Source organism: Mustela erminea, chromosome 1, assembly GCF_009829155.1.
Source record: "Mustela erminea isolate mMusErm1 chromosome 1, mMusErm1.Pri, whole genome shotgun sequence".
Lineage (NCBI taxonomy): Eukaryota > Metazoa > Chordata > Mammalia > Carnivora > Mustelidae > Mustela > Mustela erminea.
In genome coordinates, this window is record NC_045614.1 from 93911244 (window position 1) to 93928859 (window position 17616).

At 34.9% G+C, this 17616-nt stretch overlaps 1 protein-coding gene across 2 annotated transcripts in view; it reads right to left on the minus strand.

The window, feature by feature from the left end:
• The window catches only part of STAG1 (stromal antigen 1), a 434712-nt gene that overhangs the window by 153156 nt on the left and 263940 nt on the right, over nt 1–17616 (minus strand). For both annotated transcript variants that reach the window (XM_032333876.1, XM_032333865.1), the window contains 2 exons: nt 7460–7611; nt 5184–5257 (listed from right to left, as the gene is read on the minus strand). In XM_032333876.1, coding sequence (XP_032189767.1) covers nt 5184–5257; nt 7460–7611 — 226 coding nt within the window. The remainder of the gene's footprint in view (nt 1–5183; nt 5258–7459; nt 7612–17616) is intronic.

Consider the following 17616-nt stretch of genomic DNA (forward strand, 5'->3'; position numbering starts at 1 on the left):
TGACCTAGTGAAGATGCACTTGTAGAATTGTAGGGGTGTGTGTGCAGGATTTGGTTTACATGACTCAGGCCTCCCCTTGGTGGCGCTGTTTTTCTCACTGAGGTTGGTTAGTGCTTGTGGGTGTGGGGTGGAAATGGTGTTACCCTGTTGTCTCAGGAGAGCAGAGCTCAAGCCAGCTAATCCTCAGGAAGCCCTTATAGAGGAGCAAACAATCACCCCCTCTGTGTCCCCAGCTTCCATCAGATCCCGTCAGTCTCTCTTTGCCTGAGCTCTCCACATGTCAGCCGGCACCGCACTCTTGTGTTTTACCTCAGGTGAAGTTGTGTTTTAAAACCCCAAACTTCAGAGACCACCCTCCCTCCCCCAGGCAGGGACCTGTGCTGATCTGGAGGAGGGTCTTGTGCTGTGGCCAGTGCTGGCTGGTCCCAGAAAATAGTCAGCTGACCACGCAGTAGTTAGGAGTTTATGGTAAGCTGGAGCACAAACCTGGAGCCAAGGTTTGTTGCTCTGATCTGGTGTCTTTGTTCCTATGTTGGGGAAGGGGGCAGATCAATGGCACCTGTACCAAAAGTAGGGAAACTTTCTCTCTGTGTGACCTAGGGTATCCTCAGATTATGCTGCCTACTCATGGGTCTCTGCCCTCCCTCCCCAGAGAAGCACCACTAAGGCAGGCATGACTCTGTGATGGCAGGCTTCTAAAACTTCAGATTTTATGCTCTGCTGCTTATAATACCATGTAGTAGTCTCCATAAGCAGGGATCCCTCCCCCCTGCAGCACCCATAGTTCTTATATCCCCCAAATCAACTCTTCAGAGTTCCTACCTTCCATAATTCTACTTGTAAGACTTGCAGTTTTGTTCTCTCAGTCCTCAGATTAATTTCTTGGGTGTTCATAATGATTTGATATTTATCTATCTGTGTTCAAGGGAGGAGGCAAGCTTAAGGTTCCCCTATTCCTCCACCATCTTAACAATTCCTCCCCAACTCTCAATTTTTAAGAAAAATAAATACAATTGATACAAGAGATGTGAAACCACAAATATTATAAACAACTTTATGCTGACAGTTGTGGGATATAATTTAATAACTTGGATCAATGTATCATTTTCTTGTAAGATATAAAATGAACAGCCTTGTATCTATTAAAGAAATTTATTTTGCACTTAAAAAATCCTTATAATGAAAATTCTAGGTCCCAATGGTATAATACCTATCTGAAGAAAAATAATAACAATACTATTAAACTCTTCCAGAAAATTAAAAAGGAGAAAATACACTGCAAATCATTAAAAAAAGCCAGCATTACCGTGGTTCAAAAGCAGTCAGAGACATTTGATAAAAACAAAAAAGTTAAGAGATATATCTCTCTTGAGCAAAGAAGCAAAATTCTTAGGAAAATTCAGGAAATCATATGCAACAATACATAGAAAGAATAATACAACAGGACTATGAGGAATTTATCTCAAGAATTTAAGGCTAACATTTGAAATTCAACTAACTCAATTCATATTAATAGTCTTAGAGAAGAAAAACTGCATATACTGATCTCAACAGATGTAGAAAAGCATCTGACAAAATTCAAGACCCATTTCTAATTAAAAACCTCAGAAAAAGAATAGAAGGGAAATTTCCTCAACGTGATAAAGGGCATCTATGAAAAACTTACATTTAACAGTCTTAATGATGAAAGACTAATTTTGCTTAGTGAAAAAAGTCAGATAAAGACAAAAATAAAAAAAATCAGGAGCACATATTGTACAATTCCATTTTTATGAAATCCTTAAAAGTGTAAACAAATCAGTTAGCAAATCAAGAACTGCTTAAGGATGGAAGTGGGGGAAGACTGGCAAGGTTAGGAGGAATTACAAAATGGCAAGAGAAAATTTCTGAGGATGACGGATATATTCATTATCTTGCCTGTAGTAGTTTAAAAAAAAAAAATATATATATATATATATATAATATATACATCAAAACTCATCAACTTACGCACTTCACTCTTGTCTGATACCAACTCTTTTTGTATTTCTGGGCCCAATTTGAATACGGGGCATGGGTTTCCCCTGCGTGCGCGCGCGCACACACACACACACACACCCCCCAATAGTACCTGCTAGTTTCTGAGAATTCATCTCAATTCTGACATTCTCTACCTAAACACAGCCTCAGATTCCACAGAAAAAGGGCTCAGTCCTACAAGACTGTCCTCTACTCCCCCAATTTAGATGGCAGTCTGAAGCCCAGGCTTTTGTCACCTATGCTTCTGACCCATGGGCTACAGATTGGAGGTTCCAACCACCTGCTCCTTAGGTTTGTTTTTGTTTTTTGTTTAAGATTTGAGAGGGAAAGACAGAGAGAACAAAAGAGCAAGCAGAAGGGAGAGAGAATTACCAGTGGACTCTGTGCTGACTATAGAGCCCAACTCAATCTCACCACTATGAGATCACCCTGAACCAAAACCAAGAGTCAGATGCTTAACCAACTATGCCACCCAGGCAACCTCTCCTTAGATTCTTTTAATATGCTAGAGTGGCTCACAGAACTCAGGGAAACAATTAGTCACATTTACCAATTCATTAAAGGATATGATAAAGGATTTGAATCAACAGTCAGATTAAGAGATACATAAGGCGCAGGAAAGGTGAACAGAGCTTTTAAGCCCTCTTCAGGTGTGTTATTCTCCTCGCATCTATATTTGTTCAACAACCCAGAAGCTCTCTGAACCCAATCCTACAGGTCTTTATGGAGGCTTCACTGCTTCATTATTAACTATGTCACTGCAAACAGCTGATTCAATCTTCAGCCCTCCTCCACTCCTCAGAGCCTGGGGGTAGGACTGAAAGTTCCAAATGACCAAATATGTATTTCTTATAAATATCTGTATCACATCGTGTAATTTGTTTTATGTAAATTAAACCTCTACCAAGTTGTAATTAAAAAAAAAAAAAGACTGCATGACAGGTATGTGGAAGAACTTTTATTTTATTTTATTTTTTTTTGAACTTTTATTTTTTAAAATTAATTTTTCAGGGGGCACCTGGGTGGCTCAGGCAGTTCATGATCTCAGGGTCCTGGGATCAGGTTTCCTGCTCAACAGGCAGTCTTCTTCTCCCTCTCCCTACTCTTATGTACACTCACTCTCTCAAAAATAATTAAAATTTTTTAACAATTCAAAAAATTAATTTTTCAATAATTCATAGAATGTGTAGTTTATGCATAAAAGGATATGAAACTCTAAATATTCCATACTCGAAGTAAAGGCGTTGGCTCTATTTTTTTTTTTAAGGTGAAATAAAGTAGTTTTCAGATAAACAAAATTTAGAATAGGCTGAAGTAAAATGGTAACAGAAACTCAAGTATGAGAGCTGAATATAGTAAATTTGTAAATATAAACAGTTCTGTTTTCTTATTTTTAAGTTTCCTAAAAAGACAGGTGGTTTTTACTTTTTTAATTGGTTGAAATATTTTTGCCCAAATTGCAGATATCTCCAACTTTAAGATGTGTGTGTGTGTGGGGGGGTATGTGTCCCTATCAGGTTGTACAGTCTCTCTCAGTATCTTTTTTAAAATCAGTTATTGAACAGAATTTCCCGGTGTATTTTCATCTTCCAGGTTTTTTTCTGAAAGTTCCATTACCCATTAAGGAGGTTCAGTGCAAGTTTATTAAACTTGCCTAAATTTCCTAATAATACAGAAGATAACCACAAATTATTAGGTAACAATCAACTATTTTCTGGGTTGTTGAGTAGCGCACCGTATTTTTTTTCTTCTTGCTTTTCGACCCTCTTCACCCATTTCTCCCACCCATCCTGACTCGGGCAAGCACCACTCTGTTCTCTGTATCTATGAGCTTGTTTTATTGTTTCAAGAGTCCATATATACCACAATATTTATCTTTTTCTGCCTGACTTATTTTACTTAGCATAATGCTCTTAAGGTCCATCCATATTGTTGCAAATGGCAAGATCTCATTTTTTTTTTTAGATTTTATTTATTTATTTGAGAGAATGAGTGAGAGAGAGCACGAGAGAGGAGAAGGTCGGAGGGAGAAGCAGACTCCCCAAGGAGCTGGGAGCCCGATGCGGAACCTGATCCTGGAAGTCCGGGATCATGACCTGAGCCGAAGGCAGTCGCTCAACTGAGCCACCCAGGCGCCCAAGATCTCATTATTTTTTAATGGCTGAATAATATTCCATTGTATATATACAAGCACATATACAATTTCTTTATCCACTCATCCATCTATTAGTTGTTTGTATATCTTGGCTGTAATAAATAATGTTGCAAAGAACACAGGGGTACATATATCTTTTTGAGTTAATGTTTTATTCTTCTTTGAATCAATACCAAGATCAAAACAACTTTTTATGTTTTGAATTAAAACAAAATGTTTAAGTTAAAATGTCAAAATTACATTTTTTCTTTTTTAAAAAATAGATTTCCTTGTTTTAACTAACTTCAAATTAACTGGCCAGTTAAAATCTCAAATGTGTCTAAAAATAGTTCTTCTATTATCTGTGTCTATCTACCTAAACATATCATATCCTACCATGCCTAATTAACAGAAAGTAATGAGTATATGTATATGATTCATTCATTGTGAAATACACTGTTCAATAATGTATCAGTAATCTTAAAATTCAGAGGAAGATACACTAAACTTGTTTGTCATGGAATATGACAAGAATACTTTATAAATGCTTTGTTTCTATTTTCATCTGTATAGCTGAAGGTACAGAAGAGCTCTTGATTATTTACAGAGGTGCCCTTTTCTGTCACAGAGCTATTTTTAAAAGACTGTTGGGTTAATCTGACCACAGAACAAGATGAGTATCACAGGCATGAAGTAGGGTATTAATTTTTTTTTCAAATACCAAGACAATCACATTTTCCTCCTTAGGAAAATTTAACTTTATAATATTATATTAATTACTATTCCATTAGTACAAATGTAAGTACATTGAATGCCTCTGTATATGTTCTGAATTTGCAAGAGTGTGGTAGTGATACAATTTCCTTCGCAACAACAGTATGATATTTATTTAGCCTTTATAGACAAAACTATTTACTGGAAAACAAAGCAAGTAATTAGGGAGTTTCATATTTTTATAATTACCTAGGACTACAAAGAAGCAATCAATTATTTAAGTGAAAAATCTAGAGTGATGTATAAAATTCCTTACCGGTATCTATGAACAAATATACCCTTAAAAATAGAGTTCATCATATTTTCAATTTCATCCTGGTTTTCCTGTAGCTGAAATGAAAAGAAAAAAATTAAATCCTGATTTTATCTGAAATGTACAGTTTCAGTTATTTTTAATTTCTGGTTCTTCTCATTCTTGGTAATTATCAATGCTTTTTCTAACTTATTATTCAACAGATAATCAGAAATTACAAGTACTCTTGTATTACTTCAACAGCTGTTATACCGACTGTAGAACCTCTTTGTCTCTCTTTACATATACACGCAATGACTAACAAGGAGTGGTGTGGCTAACTGTGGCCAGATTCCAATCCCCAAAATATGACCTGCTTTGGGAAAAAGCTTCAATTTCTATACCTCTTCCAACAAAGTCAGGTCCCTGGCTTGTTTTGCCTCTCTTGGTAATAGGTCAGCCTTAATTATGATATTTGCCACTGTAAAAGAAACTTACTATTCTATCTGAAGTATCCAAAGAGTACTCTCCAAATGTTTAGTCCATAACTAAGAGTAGGCCAAGTTCCCAATACAGATGGCAAGCAGAAGATAGGAAGGATCTTTGCCATTAGTGGTGGAATGCAGCAACACAATTAAACACTTCAGCAATGATAAAAAATTCAGGCAATATTACTAATTAGAATTAAAGCTTGAGCTTATTCATTGCTCAACAGGAATAATAGCACTGATACAAAATTATATCCCAAGTGGTATTTCTTATTATACTTTGTTCTGTGGCAATACTCAGTGAAGTATTTGCTTTTAGGCGCGCCTCGGTGTCTCAGTCGGTTAAGTGGCTGCCCTCGGCTCAGGTCATGATCCCAGGGTCCTGGGATCCAGTCCTGCATCGGGCTCCCTGCTCAGTGGAGAGCTTGCTTCTCCCTCTCCCTGCTGCTCTGCCTACGTGTGCTCTTTCTCTCTCTGTCAAATAAATAAACAAATCTTTAAAAAAAAAAAAAAAGGAAATATTTGCTTTTATTACATACAAGAATGTGAGAATAAAATACTTTCTGACTTACTCTTTTGCTGTATGCTTTATTTTAGGTTTATGGAAATAAGATTGGGAATACTTACATATTAAACCATCAAATTACTGTATCATACTGTAAGTTTTAAAAATTACTTTTGCTGTATTTATTACATAAAAAATTAATTCATAAGAGGCATACAGTTTGGTTAGTAGTACTTACTGATGCACAATTCTAAAATTTACTTTCACAATATTTCAAGTGTGGTATGTATAATTTTAACTGTGTTCCTTAGAAATCCATATAATGGAAGTCCTGATGCCCTAGTACACCTCAAACCTTACTTGAAAATAGGATTGTGGCAAAAGTAATTAGTTCAGATGGTGTCATTCTAGAGTAGGGTGGGCCTCCAATCCAAGGTGATTGGTATCTTTATAGAAAGGAGAAATTTAGAGACAAACACATATAAAGTCATGGAGAAACTGGAGTTATCTTCAACTTCTAGCTTGCAAAACTGTGAGACGATAAATTTCTGTTCTGTAAGACACTTAGTTTGTGATATCTGTGATAGCAATCTTAACACCCTCATACAGTATGGGCAATAATTTAGGCATAGGTTTGCTGTTTCCTAATGTCTATTATAACCCATTATTCATTGATAATTTATATGCAGCAATATGGTATTATTCTTTTTTCAAGTTAAAATACAGACTAATACTCTAGATTTAAAATTTTATTTCCTAATGGGCAAATAAAATTGTTACCTATTAAAAAGCCAGTTTTAAACACTTTCAGCATATATATGGAAATTTCAGTATAAACCTGGAACCAACCTTATTCATAGGAATGCCTTATTTATTAACTAATAAATAGTCTTTGGCTTTCTTTTGGGAATGCAGCTTCGCTGATCCCCAGCTCTGACCTTAGTATTTATTAAGTTTCCTGAACTCATACCCTGATATCCTCAGTTACATAACCCCCAGACTATCTTCTTTCGAAAGGAGGACTGTTTTAGGATTTTCTTCTCCAGATATAATTAGTTAAGATGGGGTCATTCTGGAGTAAGGTGGGCTCCAAATCCAGTATGATTGGTGTCTTTAAAGAAAGAATAAATATAGAGACAGACACACATGAAAGTCATGGAGAAAGCACTCAGACAGCACTCAGATAATCACTGGCTGAACGTTCCAGGTTAATATGAAAAGTATGAGATTACATAATCTAATTTATATAAATAAGATTAAAAATACACATACACCTTTTTATAGAGAATACGAAACATGAAACTTACCTCTTTGCGTTTCTGAAGAAGTAACTCCAACCTTTCATTGGCTCTCTTCCCAATCATTTTATTTCTCTCAGCTTCATATTGTCTTTGTGTATTATCCTGATGAATACTGAGGTTTAAGGCAACATTCACCAATGCAGTCATGAGCTTCATGGCTATGAAATAAAGGAATATTATGGTATTCACCCGTTAATCAGACCTTCATCCGTAAGATTACAAATTTATAATGGAAACGGATGAAGGAAAGAAACTAGTCAGTTTCTATGTTTACAACTCAGTCACAATAAAAAAAAGAAACTTACTTTATAGAAATAAAGTCATCATCTTAGGCTGCAAGATAGTTTTCTTTGCCTCAGTGTCTCTATAGCTTGGCTCATTGGCATTTCCCACTTAAAAACAGCCTCAAACTAACTATCAGCAAGAAAGATTTAACAACCCCTCGGGCGCCTGGGTGGCTCAGTGGGTTAAGCCGCTGCCTTCGGCTCAGGTCATGATCTCGGGGTCCTGAGATCGAGTCCCGCATCGGGGGTCTCTGCTCAGCAGGGAGCCTGCTTCCCTCTCTCTCTGCCTGCCTCTCCATCTACTTGTGATTTCTCTCTGTCAAATAAAAAACAAAAACAAAAACAAAAACAAAAAAACTTTAAAAAAAAATAAAATAAAACAACCCCTCTTCTCCACCCTCAAATATGCTTACTTTAGTGAGGACATACTAAGCAAGCCTATTAGAACTCTACTCTGACCACAAATTCCGTGTATATACAATTGCTTCTTTAATACCTTTAACTCAGACACTTCAAAGATGCCTTCGATGTTTACACTCAATTCATGATCTTTACCCAGAAAGACGGCTCTCTGCCTGCTGTTCCTCACCTCAGTGGATGGCATAACCTCCAAACTCTGAAATACAGATCCTACCAAACTCATTAATTAAAAATGTACACTGTGAACTTCTGGTTGACCTATTTTTCCCACAGTGTCAATGTACTTTTAAATGTTCACTTGTATTTGCAAATCTTTAACTATTTTCAAACTTCTATTTCAAGTCATCTGAGAAACAGGTATGACACAAACCTTAAACTTTTCTCTATTCATATTTATTTTCATTATTGAAATGGTGATAGTGTAGAAAATATCGGTAAAGGAATAAGAGTTTGTGCAACTAAAGTAACTTCCCTTTTTTTTCTTCTAGGTTATTTATTTATCTGCAAATATGAATGAATGTACATTAAGAATAAATGAAATGATCAGTGTTTTGGGATACTGATCTACTTATCTGCAAACATATCCATAACTATATATGAACATGCATTTCTCTTAAAACTTCACTATTTCCCTTTAATTACACACATAAATATACAGAATACTATCTGTATCTATCATCTATGCACACTTACAATTTGCCAACCTGAAAATATCTGAATTTGCCAACTCCATTTTAATAGGGATTACTGCCTTTAAGCTAAAATGTAAAACAAGATGTAAACAAATGTATTTAAGTTAGTGTCCACTTAAAATACACTTAATAAAAAATTTTTTTCCTAATATACGGTGTCGCAATATAGTAAACTAAGAAACAGTCTTTCAAAATACAGGCTAATGATTCTACAACGTTTTATACATTGTCAATAGGATATTTGATGCTACTATGAAAGTTAAAAGTACTTTTTAAATTAATCTGTATAAAAAAGGAGAATAGCTCAAAGATAGGAGGGATATACAGGAATTCACCTTACTCAAGTTAGGATAATAGTGTAACAGAGTTTGCCCTGAGCATACAAAATCATACCCAATGGAGCTTAATTCAGTACATACTTCTAGATCCCCAAAACAAAATGACTTGGAAGTTAAGGAGTCAGAAAGCATTAAGATTAATACCAAGCTGGTCGGAATTCACTAGTGGAAGCCAAGACACAGGTTTTATTCAATTTAAAGACCTTTGCTTTTGGGGAGCCTGGGTGGCTCAGTGGGTTAAGTATCTGCCTTTGGCTAAGGTCATGATCTTGGGGTCCTGCGATCAAACCCTGCATTGGGCTCTCTACTCAGCTGGCAGTCTGCTTCTCCTTCTCCCTCTGCCCCTCCTCCCAACTTTCACATGCATGGGCACTCTTTCTCTCTCCCAAATAAATGAAATCTTTTTTTAAACAAAGAGACTTTTGCTTTTAGCTATATATCTCCTCGTGAACCCAAATCCCAAACTTCAACGGCCACTGTAATTAACCTCTTCCCATCCTAGATGTATAAACATAAAAAATCAACATACTAAAACAGAAAAGCAAATGATCCATAAATTTTCACAGAAGTATTAGATAGGAGAGAGCACTGCTTATTCTCTGTAAAAACTTAAACTTTGCTGAATTTTCATTTCACATACCAACATTTTAGCAATTAAAGTTATCAAAAAGAGAATTCTAAAAAAATAGTTAAAGACAGATTTACTTATTTATTTTTTAATGTATGTATGTATGTATGTAGACAGAGAGAGAGAAAGACAGCCAGAGAGGGAACATAAGCAGGTAGAGTCGGAGAAGGAGAAGTAGGCTTCCCGCTGAGCAGGGAACCTGACGTGGGGCTTGATCCCAGAACCCTGGGATCATGACCTGAGCCAAAGGCAGATGCTTAATGCCTGAGCCACCCAGGCGCCCTGAGACTTCTAATTTAATGACATAGACATAACATCGGAATTGTGATGTCTGAGTCCATTGAAAAAGGCTCTCTCCAGCATAGAGGGAGCACCAATTTAATTCTTCTGATATTACTAAAGGAACTATTTTAAAAATTAATAATCCTACAAGAATTCTGCCTGGATTCTGTGCCACTGTCTTTGAAGCAGCTTCTCCTTGTTTACCAAAGAGAAAAATACTTCCTTTAGGTTTCAAATTTTAAATGCCAACTACAGAATGGCAAACTTGTTTTAGTGTTGTACTACCCCTAATATGGTCCACAAATGGGTGCAGACAACGAACAGTCAGTTAACAGCTTATTATCAGTACAAACATGAAAGTAAGCTTTTAGAAACTTTTATAACAATCTGACAGTGATCTCATGTCTATTGACTTTAATATTAAAATGATACTGAGAAACATATACTTCAGTTTATTGCATTTCACAAAACTATTAGGTTGTGACAGACTGGTAATTAAAAAACTAGCCTTTTACCACAGAGAGTTCAATAAACAGTTATTTAGTGCTTCTACAGTTATCAATCCAATATGTATTTAGCACTGTTCTACATATTAGAAGTACAAGAGTGAATGAGACAAGAGAGTACCTACCCTCATAATTATATTCTAGGATGGAGCGACAACAAACAATTACAGAATATACAAATGAATAAAGTTAATGAAAAATCTATAAGGAAAAATACAGTATAATTTTTAAAAAATATTATTTTTTTTAAAAATCATAAAATATGATTTTTAAAATCATATTTAAAATATGATAAAAATAATAAAAAATATGATTAAAACGTTAGAGAGTAAAAAGTGTAGTCAGGCAGCTTGTGACTGTGACTTTGCAGAGCTCACATATGAGATTAAGTGAGGGAATGAGCATGTGATCATATGACAGAACAGTGCTCCAGGTAGAGGGAGTAAAAGGTACAGAGGTTATGAGATAAAATGTTATAAGGAGAGTACTCATAAAAGAGCAAGGGATTTAGTGTGGCTGAAACACAGAAACAGGTAGAGGCAGGAAGTAAGGGTAAGGAAGAAATCAAGAGGCCAGGTTATAAAAGTTCTACTAGGATCTAGTTAGAACTCAGGAATTAAATTTAAATGAGGAAAGACCCACTGGAAAATACGATGTGAATGGCAAACAGTCTGATTTAGATTTAAAACTGCTGTGTGAACAGTTTACAGAAGAGTAAAAGTGGAAGAAAGGCGACCACATGGAAGAACACTGAAAGCTGAAAATTATTTTGCCAGAAGTTTACAATGATGATTCTCAAGTTGTTGGATTTGAGCAGCTCACTACAGCAATGCAGGCTGAGAATAAAGTGACTGCAATAGGTAGAGAGATTCTGAAAGTAGAGCTAAAAAAAAAACAAAAAACCATGATAGATTATAATGTAGTAAATAAGATAAAAAGAAAAGGCAAGGATAACTAAAAAGCTTTGTGCTTATTAGGTATCTAAGTGGAAATATCCAATAGCTATACATCTGGAAGCCATCACCAAAGACATTGTTCTTTAGAGCCTTAAAACTAGACAGTACATCCATCCAATGAATAACTATTCAGCCATTAGAAAAAACGAGGCATAATTTTTGTGCTGAAAAGAAAAGCCCACCAAGATATTTGTTGATTAAAAAAAAAGCAAGATGCCTGTCAGTTTGTATATTATGCTATCATTTATGCAAAAAGAAGGAATGTGCTATTTATTTTTATGTATCAGTCACTCTTCTAAGCTCTTTACACATACTTATCATATATCTCACAACTCTGTCAAGTGTATTTTAAATGTTCCTTTTGTACACAGAAGAAAACTGAGCCCCAGATTAGCTATGAGACTTGCCAGTTACATAGCCAGTAACTGGCAGAGACAGAATATGATTACAGGCAGTCGTGCTCCATAGTCCAAGTTCTTAGGCACTACACCATAATGCCTCTCACTGAGTATGTTATGTGCTATTATATTCATAATCTTCAGAAAAAATATATGAGACTGGCAACTGGTTGTCTTCAAGGAAGAGAATTTGATGGCTGAGAGCCATGGGTGGAAGAATGACATTTTACCACAGAGTTTTTTATTTTGAATTTTAAATCATATGACTATATTACCTCTTCCACTATCATTATTTTTTGATAAAAATAATAAAACTATGGAATTGGTTTTTACTTTACGCACTAAGGAGTGAATAAAGACAGAAAAGATTAAAGGGTCTAAAGATTGAGTTTTGAGATAGTTCAATATTTACAGTTTAGCTTTCTAAGAAGCACTGTGACAGTGTGTATTCCAGAAACAAGTGAAGATAGTGATTCAAGAAGGAAGAAGTATCTATGTCTACTGAAAGAGAAAAGATGACATCTGGGAGATTCCCTGTGATTTGGACAGTAAGAAGGTAATTGTTGACAAATCAAGAGCAGAGACAGTGATATGGCAGAAATAGAAAACTGATTGGAATGGGTTTAAAACAGAATAGGAGGAGAGTAAGAGAGTGAATAGAAACAGTTGAGATTTATCATAAAGAAAATGTAGGGAATGTAGCTAGAAGGGCATGAGGAAACAAGGGGGGTTGTAATCGTCAATCTTATATGTCAACCTGGCTGGGCTACAGTATCCAGTTATTTAATCAAATGCTAATCCAGGCGTTAACATGAAGGTATTTTGTAGACATGGTTACCATCTACAGTCAGTTGGTTTTAAGCAGAAGAAAATTACCCTCAATGTGGTGGGTTTCATCTAGTTACTTGACTACTTTAAGAACAAAATACTGAAGTTTCCTGGAGAAGCAATTTCTGCCTCAGGACTGTACAACTCCAGCCTATTTCTAGCCTGCTGTTCTACCCTACAGATTTCAAATTTGCCAGCTCCCACAATTGTGTGAGCCAACTCCTTGAAATAAAACTCCCTCTCCTCAAATATATCTTGGTATATACATATATGCAAGATAGACATATCTGGGTATGTATGTGTGTGTGTGTGTATCAGGAAGTAAGTATATCCTATTGGTTCTGTGTCTCTGGAGAGCCTTAATCAAGAGAGAATGTTTCTAAAGATAAGAACTAACAGAGTATATTAGTATAATGATAAGAATTATCTCATATTAAGTGGGGAAACTAAAGTCAGTAGAGAGAAAACAATCTGAAGAGCAACGTTCTTGAGGTGGAGACCAGGGGTCAGATCTATTAGACAAGAGTAAGGACCAACCTTAGAGGCAACTGTAATAGAAAAAGTAGAGTATAGGGGTACAGCTGCACCTGGATAAGTAGGTTTAAGCCTTGAAGAATTCTCTGTTGTCTCTATTAAGGAAGCAAAAACAATCAGCTAAGTGTGAAAAAAAGAGAACAGGAGGTGTTACAAGTTTGAGAAGAAGGTATGAAATAATTTTGTAACAAAGTAGGAATATCTATGTAGTAGAATAACAGGGCTGCTAGGCAACATTAAATCCCACTTATGAGAAAAATCTAAAGTCTAGCCAATATGATTATGTGTTTTTCTTCAGTCACTTTCAGATGCTCTGGTGCAGGTATGGAGCAGTATGGGGAGGACAGGGTTTTCCAAGGAGGTATGATGGAGGGAAAAAAGAAGCAAGGATATTGAGGGTATGAAGGAGGACATGATTATAATAAATCAGGATGAAAGGATTTAAGCTAGGAAAGTGCAGGAAGTAAAGATATGAAGGGTGTGAAGAACACTAAAAATATATATCAAAGGATTTAAAGTCCCAACAGAAGAAAAGCCATACTGGAATTGGGAACATAAAAGAAAAACACTGAAACAAGAAGAAGTGGTTACTGGCAAATGTAATGGTTGAAATTAAGATTGTAGACTCTTTTAAAAAATATCCAACAATTTACATTTATGTGTTCCTAAATATAAAAGTGAAAACTAAAACACTTCATTGATATTTAAGATACTTAGTATACTTTTGAAAACCATCACTGTACTCCACAGAAATATGTTTGATAATGGGACAAACTATGTTTTTAAAAGAGGGGTGATTCTATTCATTTAGTTTCAAAAAACTTATTTTCATAAATACAAAGGATTGTAATAGACATCCACTTTCCAAATGATCAAGGGTTTTTAAAAATTTTTAATTTTATATTTAAGTAAACTCTGTGCCCAATATGTGGCTTGAGTTCAAACCCCGAGATCAAGAGTTACATGCTCTACTGACTGAGCCAGCCAGTACCCAAAAATGACAGAGATTTAACCAATTCCTCTATCTCTTAAAAACCCAACCAAAATAACAAAGAAAAAACAAATTTCATCTTCAATAAATTAAGAAAAATACTTGTAAACCCAAACCATAATATATTAATATATGTACATGGGAAGTAGAAGGATGAGCAGAGCGTACAAATCAAACCAAATTGTCAAAAAAGGAATTACAATTATGTGTATCTAAAAGAAAAATTAAAAAATGATTTTGCTCTGCAGAACCCAGAAGTGTTCAGGAATTACAAATAATAGGTTCCACAGAAGATGGAGGGAGGTAAGGTCTCAATAGAGTATTATTTCAATGTCTGTACAATAAGTAATTAAAACCTTAAGCCTCTACTCCTACTTAGGCAGTCAAGGAATTTTTCCACCACACATCAATCTTGGAAGCCCAGAAAGTTTACTCTCTCAATAAAATGAGCCAGAAACTTGGAATTACCAGATACAGGAGAGGGATACATGTGAAGTACAGACTGCGCTGGATGCTGTTTCACCCTGCCCAATTCCCGAATGGTAAAGAGCAACTAAACTTAAGCAGATTGAAAGATCTTTCTTTAAAGAAGGTAAACTTCCCTGGGGAAAATAACTATGAATACCGACGGTTTAGGGTCTATAATGAAAACTATAGTTTTTACAATGAAAACTATAGTTTTTACAATGAAAATTATAGTTACTAAAGGAACTATAGCCGATGACAGGACTGTCTTACAGCGAAGCTCACCAAAGAAGACACAGACCCACTGCCTCATCCTGTCAAACACAACACATTCTCCCCTCTCTCTCTACCTCCCTGCATCCCACATCCTCCCTTCTCTGATAATTGCCTTTTCAGTGTTTCACTCAGCAAGAATAGAGAACCAAGAAACAGATATTTGAGGTAGGTTTCCAGCATGAAAGAGAAGGGTAAGAGCAGGGATCAGAAGAGTAGGGAGCTGAAAAAAACTTCAGAGTAATAATTAACATTATCAAAGAGATAAGAGAAGACATTAAATCCATGAAACAATGTTTAAAAAAAGACCAACCTCAAGAGACTAACAACCAAGCAATGGATATTCAACAAAGAGTGCCAAGCATAATGAACGGGAAAAAAATACATATACACATCAGGGTATATCACCATGATATTTCAAAACACCAAGAAAAGAAAAAATTTTAAAGCATCCAAAGACAAGAAACAGGATCAGAATCCGAAGTTGAAACAGCACTGGACTTCTCAGGAGAAAACACTGGAAACTAGAGGAAAATCTTTGAAGAAATTTAAGCATGAGGATATAATTACTTTTCAGGCATGTAAAATCTCAAATACATACTTCCCCCAAACCCCTTATCAAAGAATAGGCTAACTAAAAAGGAGAGAATAAATTAAGAAAGAAAGCAAAAGATGACAGGGACTCCAAAAAAAGACAAAGGATCTAAACGATGGTAGAAAAGTTAAATAATTTAAAGGACATCTTCATTGTAGAAAATGAACCTGCCATATCAGACATGATTATAAATAATCAAAAGCACAAAAAATGCATGCTACAAAATTGATACTATTATTTGTTTTAAAATTTAAAAAATCCTCATGAATATGCATATGAGAAAAAAACTTAAAAGAAATAACAAACATGTTCTGGGCACAATGATGAGGTAGTATAATTATGGCTAATTTTTATTTTTGTACTTTTCTCCTTTTCTCAACACTCTATAATAATCAGTATAGTAATTTTATATGCACAGAAAATGTTTAATGTACAATATGGATATGTTAGTGAAAAGCATACAAAAAGTTTTCTCAATTTCTCTGCCTTCTTTAGAACTAAGCAAAGTAAGCTTTGTCATTCTATTTTAGTTAGAATATCAGACAATTACTAAGTGATTTGTAAATGTTAAGCATTTAACATGAACTCACTGAAGCTTTATATTCCTATGTGTCAGGACTATTAGTATTAATAGTATACAGGATTAATAGTATACAGAGGAAAAAAGTGAGGCGCAGAAGTTATTTGTCTAAGCTCAAAAGCTAATGAATAAAAGATATGCAATGTTTGTAGAGTGATTTTAAAATGATTTCTTTATAAAAGCAGGCCCCCAAAAGAAAGCTAATTTTCATACTTGATAAAGAAAGAGATAGATCTAAAAAAGAAAAGAAAAGGTTCTTTGAACAAGAAAACTTAACAAATTTCTATAGATACCTACATTTACATATTGGAAATAAATATTTAAAAATTTACATAATTGCATTTTATAGGTAAAGTTATAGATGGCATTCATGAATCTGGTAATTACTGAGCATTAATCCCATGAGAACCCTAAAGTTTACTCTATACAAATCCTGGAAAACTGCAAAGTAGAGAAGAAAACTTCTCTAGAGGAGAAGTACGAAAAACAAAAGTGATAGAGAAAAACAAAAAAAAAGCAACAGTAATAGTATAAAGCAATGAGAAAGACTTTAGAAGAATTTTTAAAAAAGAAACAAGAAAAAAAATGAAGGAGAAGAGATTATCTACACTTTACAGTCCATTTTTTGATGACGCCCGATTGACCTAAATTTTTCAAGCCCTAACCACAGAAACCAAAAATATTCTGTCTATTCAAGAGTTACAAAATACTTAATTGAATTTAATAAATAGAATGTGGGACCTATGAGCTACAAAATAAGTAAAATGAAAACACATGCTATTAGTTTTCTTAATAGTAGTTTTTGAAATACCTAATTTGTTTCTTATTTCCCCAGCTGTAACGTCTTTTATTACTAAAATAGAGTAAGTGCTCAATAAATTCTGAGTAAAAACATGAATGAAGTGAAACAATGCCAAAACTATTAGTTCTTCTTGTCATTACAGAGTAATAGGAGCAGCTTACTAAATGTCAGATACTAGTCCATGCTCTCTTCATGAGATAGCTATCATGATCTTCCTCCCTTTGCATGTACATAAAATGAGGCCGGGTAAATTAAGGACTTGTCCAAATTACACAACTAATAAAAGGCAAGTAAGGGATATGATCTGGACAGTTTGGCACAGAATCCATTTTTTAGAACCACTTTATTTTACGGTTTTAGCAACTGAGAGCCAAAGAAAAGGTGCCAATTTACTAAAGTAAAATGATTTTCAGTCTATGGCTGGAGAACAAAACAATTTCATATACAGTATCTTTCCTCAGACTAAAAAAGTCCAGAGGTTCTGACTTGGTTAGAAATATTAATCAACAATGAATTATATATCAATATAAAGTCAACCATATGTAAACATGATAATGTTAAACAATAATGTATAAAGAAATATTTACTCCC